Consider the following 19,966-nt stretch of genomic DNA (forward strand, 5'->3'; position numbering starts at 1 on the left):
GAAATAAGGATGGAAGACTAAGTATATTTAAATATACACTCCCATTGTCCTATTTGTAACTTAGGTCTGAAATATTTAGTCGCATAATATACGAACATACATTAAGAATGTTTAGGGATTTAAAGAATATATATTATAGAGACAATGAATTTTATTTATTATAGGTTTACTGATGAACATCAATGAATAGAAGACAATTTTGGAGAGGCCATACAACTTCGCTCTCGATTTGAGAAATTGACATGTGACTGAGAGTCCCCTGAATTAATCAATATTAACACGATTGAATTACGCCGCATAGATACTAATAGTTGGCGTATGTTCTTGCTATTAGACTTTGGATACTTACTACATTATTTAAATCACTACTGCTTAAACGTCGCTGGTCATTTGAGAAGGTTCTTATAGTTATTAGGTGAGTTTTCAGCATTGGCCCCTAGGTTTAACTGTTCCATTTGACTTTGGTGTTCACGTTTAATTGATAGAAGATTCAGACTTCGTTTAACTTCACTCTTTCTTATGTCTCCTCTTTCCTGTTTGCTTATAGTTCCTAATGTGTTTTTTTCTCTGATTATATTGCTTTTTATTTTCGCATTTTTTCTCTTTGTCTATTGGTTATTTTTCTCATGAATTTATGATTTTGGTGTGGTTATCGGTTTTCTTTACACAAATGATTAGGTACTTTGTTAGAAGAGTAAGACGCATTAAACTCAATAGCTTCTTCCTCGTGGTATCTATTTGATTTCATGAGGTCTTTTTCAGCACTACATCACTTAGACACTGTAAATAATGTATGTGGCATTATAGTTGTGATACATATTGATCTTATGTTCATTGAGTTGTAATATGATTCCTGTGTATTATAATTTCTAGTCCTGAGGAAGTCTGTGGCTTACACCACACAAAGATGAAACACGTGTTGGCGGTTAGACCTTTGCTTTGAAGGCGGCGGCTAGACCTTTGCTTTAACCCCTCCCCTGCTGGTGACGGAACCACTCCGTCAGCCGCCGCGGTCGTGCTGTGCTGATGACGGAGCGGTTCCATCAAGGCCCGCTCGGCACGCCTGCGCGAATTCCGCGCCGAGCGTTCCATTGAGCGGGTGGGGCCGTGACGGAACCGCTCCAGTCATGAGCACAGCTCAACCGTGGCTGGTGACGGAGCGGTTCCGTCACCAGCATGCGGCCGCCCCGCCCCGTTAGCACTGCGGCAGAATAGCCGCCGCAGTGAAGGGGTTAAAGAAGGAGGCTAGAAGAAGTGTTGTGAAATAAAAAGAAGATTGAGAAGATCATCTTGTGCTTGATTTGCTAAGGACTTAATTAATGGGGAAATGAGCTCAGGATATATTGCTTGTTTACTTCTTGTAGCAGAACCATGCAAAATTATTGTTTTTTGAGAAACACGTTTAGTTGTTTTAGGTCTAGCATCAGTTTTCACTCACCAGATTTATTACGGATGCTTGAAAAACGGGAATACAAACTTTCATTTTACTAGGATATTGGGGCTAGTTCTATAGTTCCTATTTTAATACCAGGAGTATTTTGGCTTGTAAATGATGAAGATGTTGATGAGACCTTTTGAGTGGCTGCCTAGTTGGTCGTTTCTGAAAATAGTGCAGCGTGCAACCAAATTTTACGGGGTCTAGGACCCAACAATCTGTTGTTATATCAGTGCACTCTCTGTAATAGGAGATCTTCCTTCGTACGGGGCTGAGAAAAGATGAAGGAACACTTGCTGAGACTGGACCTGAAAGTGGTCATTGTAATTTGAAACTTTCTGATGCACTTGACATTTTTCAGGGTGGTGTTTATTTTTAGTAAGCTGCTGGGGTCATGCCCTCCAGTTTTGCTGTGAATACAGTTGGACTGGTATGACTGACTGACACACATACACCTCCCCCCTACTTTTGGAATATAGGTTTCTACCCCCCAGCTCCACAAGAAGGCTGCAGCAGCCTCTACTGAAGAACATCTAGCGACCCTGCAGCATCGGTCTCTTGTTGGGCTGGACAGCATTGTCAACATGCCTATCAAGAAGTTCCATGTCACAGAGTATAATTAGGAGGCTGATTGGATCCCTGGTATAAATACAATGCAGCGAAACCTGCTCCAGTAGGCTCTGCAATGAACTGCCACTGAAATTGGATTTCTAGATTTTGTGTGTGCTGGCTACCGTAAGGCAGAGTCTGTACAAGGATACTCAGTCAAACATGCAGGATTGTGCTCAGGTGATTTATCTTGTCTAGCCTGGGAATGAAAGGTGCAGCAGTAGATGAATTTTTCATGATCTTAAGACCGGATGTGATCTCCTCCACAGCGTTGCAAGTAGGTTCTTCAAAATCTAAAATCATTTAAGAAAGGCACACTTAACCTTTTTGACGCTCTGTTAATGGTTCATTTTGTGAATGGAAAGCTCCCATGTCATCTGGAGGAGAGTCTGTATGAAGAGTAGACATTCCAGGTGTTGGAGCAACCTAATCCTCCCATTTTGGTCAGTTTATTGTGGAGTCTCTCCCTGGAGAGTTCCTGCCTCCGGTACTACATCAGAATATGTGTTCTGATGTACTGAAGTCGCAGGCAGTCGTGGAAGAGGTGATTGCCAGAGCCTTGAGTGAAAAATGAGCAGAGATGCAGGAGTTGAAAGCAGAGTTTGAGGATGGGGTTGAGGGGTGATGGTGATCTGGAAGGTTGCTTGCATTGCTCAGTTACTGAAGGCTCTGAGAATCTTGAATAATCAGCAAGCATCAATTAAAGATGTTTCACAAATGATTCTGGTACCTTTAACATTGGTTACTCCATGTATTAAGTGTCCACTTTATAAGAATCACATCATAGTTCAGGGACTCCCTTCACACACAACCTGCAGTAGAGATCTGAGGTATAGTGACTTCTGGGGAATTGTTTTTTTGATGTGCCTTCACCTGACTGGTTGATGTTTTGTTATTTTTTAATAATGTGAATAGACGACTAATGTAGCCATGTTTTGAGCTTTCCAGGCTAAGTCTGACACAACAGTGCTCCCCAGGACAACCATGGGACTCCCAGCTCAATGACTGAGATGGTTCAAGCATGTAAAATTATGAAAGATCCAATAATGGATAACTATTGTTCTAGACACAAGGCTACTTCTAATTTGCTAGCTTCACTTTGGCTTCTAACTCTATCAATCATTCTACATACAAACATTTTAGTTAATTCTCACGGGTTTGTCTCCACTGCAATGACAGCCATTCCAAATTCACAATGCATTTCAACCCAGGTGTGTAGTATTTTTTTCTGGAAAATTATAAGTGGAGAGATGTAAAACACTCCCCGTCGGAAGTGAGCTTGCTTCAGCAGTGCTTTGTAAGTGAACATATGTGAGAAATTCTTTTTTTACACTGCTTACTACCCCGCTACTTTTTCCTCCATGACCACACACCTACTACTATCATTAAAACTGTACCTATCCGTGGCAGATTTGGTCATTAGGTAGCTGTAAACCCGTAATGGGTTTACACACATAATTTTGTTTTTCCTAGTTCTAAAATTCAGTTTTGTCTTCAAAATATCTGTATTATTGGTGGATATCAGGATGTGTCTCGCTGACCTACACTTGGGAGTAAAATAACTGTCAAGTTGAAGGAAACTGCACAATTTGCAGATGCAGTATTAAAAGCTTTACAACAGGATATTGAACACGATGATGGGGTTGGAGGTCCAGTTGAACACAACCACTAAAATTAAGAAGTCAGCAAAGCTGAGCTAGAGCAAGTCTGTAATGTTCTAATTCAAAAGTAAGCGTTACATAAACAAGTGCAGTAATAAAATGCACTGTACATGATGTATTGCCTTTTGTATTGTTTTATAAATACAGAGATATGGTACATTCAAATCAAGATGTTGTTGAGAAGACCATGTCATGCTTGCATTTGCTCCATTTGGTATGTAGTGCAAATTGTTAAATATACAAATTATGTAGTATACCTAGATGTTCACTGCAAGTTGGGACAAAGCAGCACAACAGGGGTAAGACCACTAGTAGAAATTAGATTTTGTTGAAATCATATCTTGCCAAGAGGTACGCTTACAATTACACTGGAGGAGTAGTAGGACGATAGTATCAATAGATCAGTACATAAACTAAACAGTTGCATGAACTCTAAAAAGAATGACAGATGCATAATGAAGGTACAAGAATCACAAAACTGGATATAGACTAGTAAAGAAAGTATCACAAGAAGCTGGGTCTAAGCTCCGCCCTAACATAGGACATTTCAACATTTCTTTAAAAATGGGATGACAAAAAATACTAATTATTCACAATGTTTCTGATAGTAATGTGATAAATACAGACCTTAGCGAGGAGTCAAAGAGACCACTATGACGATTCAAGGGTACTTGGAACCAACTGATTTTGCTTTTGCATTTGTTCAAGATCGAATTAAAATATCTACTTCAAGACTACTAGAGTTGAGTCTAACACGTTGTGTCCCTGTAGCAAACTTTTGATGTAAACTTAGAGCACTCTATAGTATAAGAAAGGAGGATGAGGACTACTAGAGAAACAGAGGCCATTACCACTTTGTTTAGTTCTCCTCGTCATTCCTAACTGCGAGCTTTCACAGGTGGGTCGGACAATACTAATGTCCTCAACCTAACCTACAATGTGTACATTTTAGAATTACATTCTTCTAAAACTTGGAAATAGCCATTAATTTATAACGGTCTTTGGCTCCTTACACCAATCTACCCATAAACGTCCATGATAGTTTGTTTTGCCTTTCTCCATTTGGAGACATGCTTCCCTAATCTACGTACACCATGCTTGTTGAAGGACCTGTGGTGAGTTTCACTTCAAGCCATAATTTTCTCTTTTCCGATTTTACAGGCTAAGCAGCTTTTGGAGTTTTGACTTTCCTTTCTTGCTTCCAGGCACACTGTGGCAGGAGGATATTCCACAGAAGGCTCCTCCAACTAGTCCAACTTGTGTGCTGTAGAGACAGGACATTTTCAGAGGCAGGAGAGGCTCTGTGGAACATGTGGAATCCCATTGTAGGGAGTGTGTGCTCAGCTGGTGATAGTAGTATCCTCCTCAAGTGATATCCGTGCTCCTTGCGGACATGTTGTAAGCATGTGCACTATGGCAGCATCTTGATGACTTCTGGTTGCTAGGTGGAGTTTTTCCAGGGCTGTGACCCACCCTTTTGTCTGGAGCCTGTATGGTCCTCTGCTGGTTCTTCCATAGAGGGGTTGGAGTGTGTTTGGCCAATCGGTTTTCTGCCTGGTCTTGCTATCTCTTTAGGTGTCGTTTCTGGGGGTTGAACGTTTTGCTGCATCAAGCAGTGTCGGAAGAGTTTTTAGTCTGGGTGTCTAATCCCAGACAGCCCAGCAGCCTCAAACAAAGTAAAATTGGGGTCTTCCCTTGGTAGAGAACCTATTATTTCTTTAAATGTATCAACACATATTTCAATGAAGTAGCCAACAAATATTAAAGTGTGCTGTCCATGGCTGTGACATCGGCAAAAATATAGCGAAATACATCAGGTGTACAATACCAGCTATATATTAGTTGACACTGAACTTGCCTGTGCAAGTGGTTACCTTACGTACATCATTCTATATGGTTTACCCTTCTGTGTTTGTAATTTCATCCTTTAGGTTGTGCTCCCACCAGTGCCTGTGTTATACCAGTCGGTGAGATTTAGATTTTATCATTATCGAATATATTTTAGAAATGATCCCTAGTCTAGATAATGTGACAAAAAGGTTTTTAAAAATAGATTTTCTCTCTAGTTTCAGGTTCTCTTATCATTGTATGCAAACCTGGTCATAGTGTAAACGTTCAGATCCATCAAGCCAGAATTCCAAAACTGTACAAAATAACCAATTTTACATTACCTTTTTTCAGCAGACCTGAGAGACATCTGCAACACCATTTCTCACACCGACAAATAGGCTATTCTGAAGAGCCAGTATACAATAGGGATTAAGGTGGGTTGTGTGTATTGAGGAGGTGTGGCTCTCTTTCTTCCCTATATTGTCCCATATATGTCATGTGGATCAGCGTGTTGAGGTATGCATTCTGAAATGTTATGATTTTCCTCAACCAAATTCCGTCCCATGAGAACATCCCCATCACTGCCATTTCCAACATAAATATATCCATCTTAGTTTGGGGCAATTTTATTATTGCATTGCTTGACAGTATACATCAATATTTGCAGTGCCTATCCCCCTTATGACTTGTGCTTAAATTCTGCAAAGGGGCTTTGTGAATCTTGTTAAATAATACAGTTCTCCATCGCTTGCATAGTAGGTAGCAGCATTTTAATATTCTTGCAATGTTATCATTCTGCACTTGGAGAAGGCCTAAGTAAACCAAAATGACACATTTTCACTAAAGAACATTACTGTGAGAGTTATTTTTATTGATTCGTTTTTCATTACTTTTTCATCCTCCATATAGGGATGTAGCTCCTCCCTGAACCTATTTGAACATGCCTTAGCTCATCAGTTTTACATCTCAGCGACAGACAGCTTTAAATGTCTGTTTGCAAGACCAACTGTGTCCAATAGAAATCGTATTCTTGGGACAGGCTTGCCATTACTGGATGGCTTGGTTGACCTTCTCACTTCCCAGCTCCTAATTCAACAGATTTGCTCTCTATTTTTGGATCTGATCTGTCACATCCAGAAGCATTTTGGTCTCACTGTTTTGAATGGATATTGTATGCATCCTTCCACTTTCGACACCAAATGTCAGACGCTAGAAGGGACTATTACTTCTCCTTCGCTCAAGATGCCCCACTTACTCCCCCTTTTTCCTCTGCATACTCCGCACTTTTTTGCCCCTAAGAGCATCTTCACGTATAAGCAGGAGGAATAGCTGACTGGCTTTTACTTTTAATCAAACCCCATTCAAAGATACTCGGAAGCCATTTTTTAACAGGTTTCACTAAAATAAAAAACAACTTATTCAAGAATAGCGAGTTACTTATGTGTACTAATTATTGGCGGCCATCTTCGAAAGATCTTTGCTTTGTTTTACAAACCTATTTAAAATATGTCAGCGGTTGATACACATACATTCATGGTTAACACTAATAACGCATTGGCAATGCCAATAGGCTTCATTCCAGTGACCTACTGCCTATGCCAATGCTTGTGGCGACATTGATTGGCTGACCTAAGACAGCAATGATGGTTTTGCTCACCCTTTCCGAAATATCAACATATTTTAGGCTTTGTGCTTTAACACCTTCGCTGCAGCGGCTATTCCGCCGCAGCGCTAAGGAGGCGGGGCGGCCGCGCGGCGCGCCCATGCTGGTGACGGAACCGCTCCGTCACCAACCTCGGTTGAGCTGTGCTCATGACGGAGCGGTTCAGTCATGGCCCCGCCCGCTCAATGGAACGCCCAGCGCAGGCGCGGAATCCACGCAGGCGCGGCGAGCGGGCCATGACGGAACCGCTCCGTCATCAGCACAGCGCCACCGCAGCTGACGGAGCCGTTCCGTCATCAGCATCGAAGGAGTTAAAGAGCTTTTCATTGTTGTGTCCACAAAGTGGAGACGTTCCAAACGATAGCGCCTTATTCACTTTAAAGCTCTCCATCGGTGGTCTGGTCTGTATGATTATAGTTGTGTTATTAACATTTTTGTTACCTCGTAAGCTCGGATTTATAGATGTTTTGGAGTTCTATTCTGGCTACTGTTCCTATTAACCCAATGCTGGATCTGGTAGGAACGTACTATTTCCTTCACTTTCACCCCAAATTATCTCTTGCAGACATCAAATGATTGGATTATCCCCATTATTCAACATTTATGTGGTTCCACTTGCTAAACTGATCAGATACTTTGGATTTACTACAATGTCCTACGTGGATGACACAAATAATAGTGTCAATTTCCAGTAACATAGAGGAGGTAGTCCTCCGTTTTAACAACTGATTGAGAGCTGTTTTTAACTCCTAAAGATATTGAAAAAATCTTGCCCTACATCTCTTCAGACAACAGTTGCTGTCTCTTTAGTTTTGTCGAGGTTAGACTACTGCAATGCCCTATATTTGGGCATGCAGCCAGGCCTCTTCAAGAAAGTCCAAAGGATGCAGTTTACAACAGTTCGTCTTCTTAAAAATATTGTTAAAAATTCAAATCAGCCACTAAGGGACCTACGTTGGCTCCCAATGGAAAAAAAGAGTGTCTTTTAAAGAGCTCCGTTTTGCACATAAAGCTCTCCACTGTACAGGTCCAGAATACCTGAAGTAAACATTTTGTGGTATTCACCCAGAAGATGCCTCTGGTCAGTCACTTCTAAAAGGCTGTTGGTACCAAGAATCAATAAAACTTCTTGGGGTAGCTGAAGTTTTGTTCATGGTACTTCTTTGAGTTGGAATCAAATTGCATGTAAGATGCCAACTAACCAGTGGATTTTTAGAAACCATCTAGAAACATAGCTCTTTTATCTGCCTTTATAAATTCTTTTGGTTTATGTCCCTTCCAGTAGTTTTATCCTTGCTCATGTTATCATCAAGACGCCCTTGAGCATTTGTCACGTTTTACAAAATAAAATTAAATCTTAATGCAACCCATCCTTCAAGCATATTTCATAATGATCATATTTCAGTCTAATTGGCTTTTATTAAACCAAAAAGAAAGACGGGAAGTGTTGATTTTTTAAATAAAAAGGTATTTAAAATGTATTTCGCGACCCGTAACCTAGGCAAAGATATTCTATAGTTTATGAATATAAAGTAAAATACAATGTTGGTGAACCTATATATCTTACATGTTTATCAGACGTTTACTTATCAATGTGGAAAATGTATTTTGATGTGTATTGGTAAAAAGAAACATTAACAAATCACTATTTAGGCTGCTAATATGTAGAATGTAACCATTATGCCCATTTTCTTAAAACATGACCATTACACCTGGATGCAGCAATATTTCAGGACTTACCACTTCCAGCTACTTAAAATTGTCTCTTTAAATTGTAACTACTGTCAGTGTTTTCAAGCTCCATCCTCGAAGGTAAGTTAAAAGCAAAAACCGATAGAGGCGCAAAGTTGATAATGTGAGTTTAGGGAAAAGGTCACGTGGAAGAGTTGTCTATTTGATTGTTTAGACTAAAATACTTTATTTTAAAAAGCGGTGGATACATTTCGCAGCCTTGGTTCTCAAACAGTTATTAACAAGAGCCATCCTAAAACAGCTGTATTGGGATGAGTTAAATTACAAATGTTAGTATGCATTTCTTACTGGTCGAGATTTTGCTGGCTTCCGTCGGACCCATCTGCAGCTTCGCCATCACCCTTTTCTTTAACCATGTGGTGCAGAAGAACAAGATCCTCCTCCTCCTCCTCCAGCGAGTCAAAGGTCAGGGTTGCTTCTTCCTCATTTACAAGGTCCATGGAATCCCTGCGTACAGTTTTAACTGTTTCACAGCTTGCATCATCTTCGTCACTTTCTCTGCCACTTTCGCGGTCATAATCAGATTCAGGATTTGCTGTGGTGTATCTTGAAGAAAAACATATTGGGGTGTTGTGATGAATTACCACAATTAAAAAGCAGTAACAACATGCAGATATGTGGATGTCAGAAAATAAAAAGCCATTAAAGAAACTTTAAGAATACCAAAGGTAAATGGATGGAGAAGGAAAGAGGTTATTTAATCCTTACTGGGACAGGAATGTTCCTTGTATGGTTCCGTGGAGCATGGGCCCCTGCCCAGGATGCTCACAGTAGCAAGTTTTGGTGTATTTTAATTTTTTTGCCTCAGACTGCCTGAAAATGAGAAGTGTGTGTTGAGGGCCGTAGGAAACTGACTGAGACCCACATAATGCCTTTATGGTATGGAGTGACACACCAAGTTCTCCCCTCCTTTTTCTGGAAATGATAAGTCGGCTTAAAGGGGCTAAGAAGAAGTGGCAATGATGGCAACAAATGTTTCAAAACAAAGTAGCGACCTTTCACTAGTCACCTTAAGAAAGAGAGGAGATTACTTGCAATTCCTGTTTTAATAGGTCCATCAGTTCCTTTCAACTCGGTCCTTTAACTCCATCTACATCGGATATGGATGAGGCATATATGTTTATGAGTAAGAGTGAGCATGGAGTGTGTCCCCTATGTTTGGCCGCAGAGAGACAACATTGATCTGAATAGTTCCCAAGATGGAGAATGGAGAGAATCCATCAGAAAGGGAATTGAGAATAACTTGTAGGAAAGTCCCAGGACATTCTTGGGTCTTTCGAAATGGACTATGATTCCCTGAAGGAAATGAGGAAGATACTCCTTTATGAAGAGGAGAGACAGTCTCTGTCCCCTTCCTCCTACATTCTTACCCAGAGGTATACGGTGGTGGCTTTTGTGGAATAGCTAGGTGGGAAGACCCAGCTACATTTGTACTAATGTCTCAAAAGGGTACCCTGCTCCAACCCACTTCCTGTCAAATCTGAAGAACTAAGAAATAGCTGAGCAGCTAGAGTGAACAGAAACCAGCTCTCCAGAAATCAGACACAACCCAAAATTGACCAGACATTGGGAATAGGCATTTTAGTCTACTAGCCAGGTACATGTATGGGGTAGAATGCCTACGTGTTCTAGATTATCTCTGCGACCAGTTTGCAGGTGCACACCCACGCGGTGGAGAAGATTAGAGTTTCAGGACTGGTATCTTTGACAACCAATTCTCCTGGTCAGTTCAGCAACTGACCTGAAGTACAGTTTGGGCAGGCTTAAAGGAAATAATTATCACTGAGAAGGGGTATTGGAGACCAGTTGCCAGGAGAAATCCTACAGTGAGGCACAAAACAGAAGAAGCCTAACAGACCAGTTGCCAGGAGAAATATTAGTAAATATTAGTGCGAGCACAGAGTAAGACTTTGGAAAACAGATGTGCCTGGTGCAGTGGCGATCAATTACAGACCCTTGTCTTCTCAATGCTAGTGCAACCACTGGCTGTTTCTATCGGTCATCCCCAGGGCTACCTTTTAATGACTGGGCGAAAATAGAGACCACTGCTCAAAAGAAGCCAGACAGAGGCCCGCTCCATCCCCACGGACACACTCACCCAGTACCAGGGGCCTTGGACAGTCAAGTGAACTGTGGCTTTGTTGCTAAGAATTGCCACTTTAACCACCAAGTTGCGATCTGCTCAATGACATGCCGTTTACAACCCAGGTATAATTCCTGTGGCAGGCACTAGGAATCAGCACTAGTGCCCCATCAGACATTCACAGAGCTCCATCAAGTGTTACAAAATTTGGACTCGACTTGAGTGGGTTCTACAGTTCTGTTTTGGGTAGGAAGCTTTCGCGCCTGTATGACCTCTCAGGAGCCACACAAAAACATCTACAGCAGCTGTCCCCCAAGGCAGAAGAGGATCATGGCCGCAAGATTTCCCACCATCGCTGAAGCTGCCCATGTATTAGGCTCCCCAGCGCTGACCACCTTGTACTGGGGACCATGGCCTATGTTCATTAGAGAGCATCACAGCCGAATGAGCAGAACAGTCACACATCCATAGCATCAAGACCAACAAGAAGGGTAATACTGAATTAGAAACATCAAATACCTTGACAACCACTAAACATCACAAAGGGCACTTAGACATCAAAATCTCTTGGGGTGGGCTAACATAGGAGTGACTGAGACTGCTGAAGGGAAAAATGTCTGAACTATAAGTTTAAGAGTGTGCATGCAGCAATTCCAATACGAGCAGGAAGATACTGTGCAATTGGGGCATGTCACACAGGGTCAGATATAACCTAAACTATCAAGATTGCTCCAGTAGTGTTATTTAAAGACTTCTGAATGTCCTGAATAAATCGTCCTGATACTTTTGCCAGTGTTATAACTGTCTACTTAATTGTCAATAGAATACATTTCATTTTCTTTCTATCAGACAAAGCTATGCTTGGCCATTAATTTATTATTAGATTTATTTACGGTATGTCGAGTTTTGCAGTCTAGTGCAGTACCCTCAATGTAACTGGTACTCACTTTTTGCAGTCCAATAGCAGGTATGGCTCCAGCACATCAGAAGTAAAAAGACTCCAATTGTCTCAGTAAACCCTGCTTGTCCCAGGAACACCAATCCAGACCCCACAATCTGCACCGCCAATATTACATTAAATTTGCAGGATTTCCACATCTAACCACCTGACAGCAGAAAAATACAATAGCATTCGAAACCACCCAAATGTAGCCTGCTAGTGTCAACAGACTGGGTCGCTTTACTGATCACAATGACAGAAAGGAAAAGTTACTTACTGTAATTCTAGTTCTCCTACCGGGGAAGAAAACAAGTTACTTACCTGTAACTACGGTTATCCAGTATTGGTATCTTTCATAGATTCACATGCCTGAGTCATTCCCCGTCGATGAGGCGGGAGTCCCACGGTAAATAAAAAAGCAGTGCAAAAAGCACTTTGTAGTAGTAGTAGGCCCTAGGAATAGGCCTGAGGCCTAAATTATAGTAGCCTATCTACCTCATTATGTAAAAAAGACCAAAGTCTTTGCTCCAACCAATCAGCTCACAGCACCCTCCAGAACCCTCTCTGCAGAGCCAGCTCTCCTCAGATTTTCGTAGCACAAGTGGGAACAAGTATCTTAATCTTAGAGAACTGACTCTCCGGGGAGGAGGGTGGGTGCATGTGAATCTATGAAAGATACCAATACTGGATAACCGTAGTTACAGGTAAGTAACTTGTTTTCTTATCCAGTATTGGGGTATCTTTCATAGATTCACATGCCTGAATCAGAATAGCAAGCAGTAAACCTGGCAAAGTCGGTTGCGGATGGTGGGAGACTTATTGTAGTGCACCCCCATGAATGTACCGTGAACAACCAACAATCGGCTAGAGATTGACCTATTAACAAGTCATCTTCCGAACCAACATAGAAATCATGCAATTTCCTACAGGAAAGGAACCTTAGTATCATAGAAACTCAGTATATGATAACACATGTCTGTATATTATAAACAACAACTTGAATTGTATGTACTTTTTAAGAAATAAGCCAACGTTAGAACCTGAATGTATTCCTATGGAAACATGTGGCGTAAAAACGGTTTGGCCCACTGCCGCATTATTCTGATTTGCTGATTGTAGGCAGTAATGTTTTGTAAACGTGTGGACATTCTTCCATGTCGCAGCACGGCAAATGTTTTCAAGCGTCACCCCTGCAAACAAAACTGCAGATGCTGCCACAGCTCTTGTGGAATGAGATCGAACAGACCTTGTCAATGGTCGGTTAGCTTTGATGTGACAGAACTGGATGGCAGAGGGTATCCCTCTAGAAAACGTAGCTTTAGTGACCGCTATACCCAATGTAATCTAGCCATATGTCACAAACAGATGATCTGATTTTCTAAAAGTCTTGGTTCTCTGGAGTAGAAGTTTAAGCATCTTTGATGTCTAAAGAATGCAATGTTCTGTCCGCTGGGGTTGAAGGATTTGGAAAGAAAACATGCATGTCCTTAATCGTACCGGTTCGTTAGAGTGAAATTGTGTCGGTACCCTAGAAATGAACCCAGGATTCGACCCAAGGGTGACATAGTTCCGAGGAAAATGTAAAAGTGAGGTGTTCCTTATAGTGAAAGCTTAGATTTCACGAACCCTTTTTTCCGAAGTAAGAACCAGTAAATGGGCAACCTTCCAGGTGAGGAATCTGAGAGCTGGTTTATGGATCAGCTCAAATGTACACTGCATTAACCGCACTAGCAATGCAGAGTGCTCACTCTGGGAGGGTGCTCGCACTGGAGAGAAAGGCTCGGAAAAGCCCTTTCATAAACTGTCTGACAAGCGTCGAAGAGCAGAAAAAAGAAAAATGTTAACATTTCCTAATTCTGGAAAGAACAGCAAGACGCATTTTGTTTGTTGAAGAAAAAACTAAGCCCAGACTTGGCTAGAAGAGCAGATAATGGAGAACTTGTTCTGCAGTAACTGTAATTGAGTGAATTGCTATCACCTCACACAAACCTCAAAATCGCTTCCATTTGAGGCGATAAGCCTTGATTGTGCCTCGGGCACGAGAATTGGCCAAAATTTCACAACAGTTCTTTGAAACGTTGATGCCCTTGAACTCTAATAAATGATAAGCTGTGCGTGCAATAGTAATGACTGTGGATCCGGACGAACCACTTGATCTCCGTCCCCTGACAATATCGAAGGCCCAAGCCGCAGCCGAATGGGCTTGTCTATAAACAATAGCAGAAGTTCCGAGAACCAATATTGGACAACGGGGTGCAATCGGAATCAGATGGTAACATTGCAGCTTCATCTTGCAGAACACCTTCGGAACCAATGGCATTGGGGGAAGACTCATACGCACAAACCCCTGACCCTTGCATGTACAGGGCATTGCCTCTTGATTCCTGGTAAGGAAACCTGCTGGCATAAAATCGGCCGTCCTTGTTTTCTCTGAATGCAAATGGATCCCTTGCCAGAGTAACCCAAACTTGGAAAAACTGGGTGCACCTGTCCCTTTTCCGGCGTCCACTCGTGACAGTCCGACTGAGACATGCTCAGAGCATTGTGGAGAGCCCTGACGTGTTCGGCTCTCAAGACATCTTGTGCAATGCAACTCCTTCGCACAATTCCTGAACCTCTTGCGAGAGTATAGCAGATGCAGTTTCTCCTTGTGTATTGATACAAGACATGTGGATGGTGTTTGCGGTCTGTACTGGCACAGACAAACCCTCAATCCTCAAGCGAAATGCTTGGGGGGACAGAACAGCAATGTGGAGCTCAAGCCTGTTGATCTGCTGTTGTCGTTGTCTTTGAGACTATGTTCCTTGAATTCTGCAAATCCTGGCGATGACCTCCCCATCCTTCCATGGAGGCATCAATCGTTAAAACAAAACCTGGAATGGTTTGCAGGAACGTGCGACCCTGGGCAATATTCTCTGTCTGCGACCAGCAATGTACAGGATTGATCATGCACAGCGTAACCTTGATGGTATCGTCGAACGAACCCATTGGTTATTGATCTTCAAACTGTAGTTCTATCTGAAAAGGTGTCATTTTGAGCCATGCTAATAGTATGAGATGTATCGCTGAAGAGCACATCTTCAGGAACGAAACAAACATCTGAACTGAAACTGACCTTATGAAGTTAACCTTGCCCATTTTTGAAAACACAACTGGTGGTCGTGTGACAAGAATGCTTTGTTGTGGATTGTGTCTAAACCTGCTCCGAGAAAATACATTTACTTGGAGAGGACCTAACTGCAATATGCTGTCGTTGAGAATCAGCCCCAGAGAAAAAATGAGATGGGTACATCTACTGTGGCAATCCTGATTTCGTGTTCAGAAGGACCTTTAAGCAGCCAATCGTCTAGGCAAGGGAACACGTGCATTCCTCAAGATCTCAATGTTGCTGCCACTAGTACCAAGTACTTCGTGAAAGGCTCTTGGTGACGACTCAGCCCAAACGGGAGCACTACGCACCTATAATGGGCGCCAGCCGTGTGAAAGCGAAAATATTCGTGCTGTTTGGGGTGGACAAGTATGTGGAAATTCGCACCCTCTCCATCCAGAGAAGCCATAAAATATCCTTTGTTTAAATAACATAATTATTGTGAAAACAAGGGGGAGGGGGACCCCTGGGCGGAGTAGTATATGGCTGATTGATGAATACCAGGGAGTGGCCATTGGTTACTAGGTTTAGAACACATTGGTCCGATATAGTTCCTTGGAAACAAAAACCTGAAACCTTCGGGACCACGCGAGAAAAGGATAAAATGATTGGAACCTTGTGGTGATCATGGCCTCCTGTTAGTGTCTCAGTCTGGATACTTAAATCTCGTTCGTGACGGGAGAAAGTAGACAGACTATCTACGGAAAGATGCCTGGCTGCAAGGCTGTACAGAGATTGATACTGTTCATCCGATTGGTTTTGGTATCTTCCTCTTGATGAAAACCCCTTTATCACGCTTCTCTGAAAGATCCGCGCCCATATTAAAGGGTGCTTAATGATCGTGCATTATCAGTGGCCGGTTTTATAACTAAGGGGGCTTCATTCAAATGTTTAGCAAACCAACAACTCTTCATCATAGGCCATGCCTAGAAACTTCGCTCAGGGACGAAGGTAGCGGCTTTAAGCCATTCCTGGCGTGCACCTTCCAACAGAATCTTTCCTGCATCCCGCTTTCGGTCCTCAGGAATGAGGTCATTGAAATTCGCTATGTCCAACCACATTGGACGATCATAGAAACCGATCAAGGATAAAAGATTGTCAGCTCTACTAGAGGCCACTGCCAAAGTAGAGAAATTATTTTTATATATATATATATTTTTATAACGTTCAGACGACATCCTTCTTTGTAAGGCGGTGTGCAGATAGGTATTGCAGGATTTTAGATTGCTAATGAGCAGTCTGTGAAGTTAATGAATCTGGTCGAACGGTGGCCTATCAGATTGGATGGTCTGCTAGTAGGTACACATTATTTCTATTCTATGCGCAGAAAAACTGCTGGAATAGACTTAGTCTATTATACGGAACACTCTCGTGATGCATACCTCCTCGAAACCATGAAGGATATATTCTGTTTGCCTGTAGTTGGCAGTGAAAATCTAGCTGTTGCCCACTACGTTAAGAATATATATGATGCTCTTACCGCTGAATCCATCTCAGCCAATCTCATGATAGACTTTGTCGTAGACATGGTCATGCAAGCGGGGAATTGCAGACTAGCACGACGTCATAGATGACCGTCATGAGCAACCCTTCCAAACGAGGCTGTCAGACGACAGCCATATACAATGCCATTGAAGATGAGGCATTCATAAGTGAGGGCATCCGTAGATGAGGGTAACAAATGGGGCCATTTACCCTTCGTAGATGAGACCATCGGTAGATGCGGCCATTGGTAGATGAGATCATCAGGAGATGAGGCCATTGGTAGATAAAACCATTGATAGACAGACATTGATAGACTAGGTCATTGGTAGACGAGGCCATTGTAAGACAAGGCCATTGTCATACAAGGCCATTATACGAGCAAGCCCTTTACAGAGGAAGCCATTGATAGACGAGGCCATTGGTGGTAAACGTGGCCATTGGTAAACGTGGCCATTGTTAGTGAATGATGCTGTCCTAGAAGACAGTCATAACAATACCATCATAGATGAGTTTAAAATTGGTGATATCCTCCGTAGATGAGGCACTCATAGATGAGGCAATTGAATGATGGTCAGCCATAGATGATACCATGCATAGATGGAGCCATGTGTAGTATAGACCATGCACAAATGAGGCCATATGTATATGAAGCTTCCTTTGATAAAGCTGTCATAGACGTCCGTCGTAGCTAGGCATTGCCATTGTAGATGACAGTATCAAAGATCAGCAGTCAGATATGAGGCCGTCATCAATGTGCGGCCGTCGTCGACGAGCGTCGTAGACGAGGCCCGTCGTAGACGAGGCCCATCGTAGACGAGGCCCGTCGTCGACGACAGTCGTAGACGAGGCCCGTCGTCGACGACCGTCGTAGACGAGGCCCGTCGTCGACGACCGTCGTAGACGAGGCCCGTCGTCGACGACCGTCGTAGACGAGGCCCGTCGTCGACAACCGTCGTAGACGAGGCCCGTCGTCGACGACCGTCGTAGACGAGGCCCGTCGTCGACAACCGTCGTAGACGAGGCCCGTCGTCGACGACCGTCGTAGACGAGGCCCGTCGTCGACGAGGCCCGTCGTCGACGATCGCCGTAGACGAGGCTCGTCATCGACGACCGCCGTAGACGATGCAGTCGACGACGACCGTCATAGACGAAGCCGTCGTCGCCGATCGTCGTAGACGAAGCCGTCCACAACCCTCGTAGAAGAGGCCATCGTCGACGACCATCGAGGAAGAGGCCGTCGTCGACGATCATCGTAGATGAGGATCATTTTGGCGAGGCAGTAATATTAGACATGGAGATATTTGGTATACACTCCTAATGTCCGGTCAAGAGGGCTTCCCTGATGTAGTGTCAGGGATGAAAAAAGGGAGTTGTATCCTCTGTGAGAAGTGCCTATAAAGACTCAAGGTGAATCTTATGGCATTTATGCGCGCCCTCAGTAGCGCGACTTCTCCCTTCGACCTCACCACATCCTCCTCAGAAGTGGCAGGTTTTTATGCGCGCCCTCAGTTGGCTCCTGGCGCGACTTCTCCCTTCTACCTCTCTCAGAGGTGGCCGGTAAAAGTCTCTGACCCAAAGCGGCCTCATCTCGCAGAACGTGAGAGTTAGTGAGGAAAAGGTTAGACATAAATCATAGTCTATTACCTTGTTTACTGCCATTCTGCCATATTACCGCCTTAATTGGGTTAGAGAAATGAAGTATGAGCTTGTATCCAAAAGAAGTAAAACTGAAGAAAAAACTGAGCAGAGCTCAGGGAGACTCCCTTCACCCACGACGTGCGGTGAAAATCTGAGGAGAGCTGGCTCTGCAGAGAGGGTTCTGGAGGGTGCTGTGAGCTGATTGGTTGGAGCAAAGACTTTGGTCTTTTTTACATAATGAGGTAGATAGGCTACTATAATTTAGGCCTCAGGCCTATTCCTAGGGCCTACTACTACTACAAAGTGCTTTTTGCACTGCTTTTTTATTTACCGTGGGACTCCCGCCTCGTCGACGGGGAATGATTCAGGCATGTGAATCTATGAAAGATACCCCAATACTGGATAATCCTCATTACATAACTATTCTGCTTGTACAAGGGATCCAAAAGCATTACAAAATATACGTGTGTGTATATATATATATATATATATATATATAACACAATGGCAGTCGCCACTTTGTATTTATGGTTAATTCCATAAATAGTTCCATTAGAAGAGTGTTTTTTTTGCCAATAAATTTGGCGCAGTTTGACAAATCTACACGAAACTTTCCAAGAAGAAGTTCATCAACCTCAGCTCCTTCTTGGAAAGAAAACATGTTTCCCAATGCAAATTCCCATAAGCTTTTTAGAGAGAAATATAGAAAAAACAGCTCAACTAAATTTGGCAGAAAGCTAGATTTTTTACACAAAGCATGCTTTTGTGATTTGGTATACATCTGTTCAGCCATTTTTGAGAAATTAAGCTTCAAAAGTTATTGATTTCTGTACAGTTGGTCCAGCAGGACTGCAAACTAAAAAGACAGAATGATCTAAATAGCCAAGAGAGCTTTCTTTCCCCCAGTCAGACATTTCGATACCACAGGATCGGTGCCGGGTACCAAGCAATCTGATAAGCTGGTCACAGCATCAACAGAAATGTTGCTGTTGCCATTTTAGGGCTCAGGGACACTGTCCCCTTCTACCGAGTTTTAAAAAAACACACACACACACACATATATATATATATATATATATATATATATATATATATATATATATATATATATATATATATATATATATATATATATATATACACACACACATATACATATACATACATACATATACATCAAATAACCAAATAGTTCAAGATGCGCTCTCAGGCAGAAAAGACAAACGGACCCAATTTACTGGATTGCAGTTTATTTACACAAATATGTGTAAATCAATCAATCAATCAATCAAGGACATTTATAGAGCGCACTACTCACCCGGAGGGTCTCAAGGCGCTGGGGGGGGGGGGGGGGGTGCTGCTACTGCTCGAACAGCCAGGTCTTGAGCTTCTTCCTGAAGGAGAGGTGGTCTTGGGTCAGGCGCAGGTCGGCCGGGAGGGAGTTCCAGGTCTTGGCGGCCAGGTAGGAGAAGGACCTTCCTCCTGTTGTCGTTCTTCGGATGCGGGGGACGGCGGCGAGGGCGTGACTGGCTGATCGGAGGTGGCGTTTGGGAGCGTAGAAGTTGATGCGGTTGTTGAGGTAGCTCGGGCCTTGATCGTGCAGGGCTTTGTGTGCGTGGGTGAGGAGACGGAAGGTGATTCTCTTGTTGACGGGGAGCCAGTGCAGGTCTCTCAGATGTCCGGAGATGTGGCTGCGTCGGGGGATGTCGAGGATGAGTCTGG

The 19,966-nt window shown here is 42.9% G+C and overlaps 1 protein-coding gene across 1 annotated transcript in view; it reads right to left on the reverse strand.

Annotated features, from left to right (window-relative positions):
- RMDN3 (regulator of microtubule dynamics 3) overlaps window positions 1-19,966 on the reverse strand; it is a 149,434-nt gene that overhangs the window by 36,379 nt on the left and 93,089 nt on the right. The window contains exon 5 of the mRNA XM_078659823.1: window positions 9,239-9,496. Coding sequence (XP_078515949.1) covers window positions 9,239-9,496 — 258 coding nt within the window. The remainder of the gene's footprint in view (window positions 1-9,238; window positions 9,497-19,966) is intronic.

This window comes from Lissotriton helveticus, chromosome 9 (genome assembly GCF_964261635.1).
Source record: "Lissotriton helveticus chromosome 9, aLisHel1.1, whole genome shotgun sequence".
NCBI lineage: Eukaryota > Metazoa > Chordata > Amphibia > Caudata > Salamandridae > Lissotriton > Lissotriton helveticus.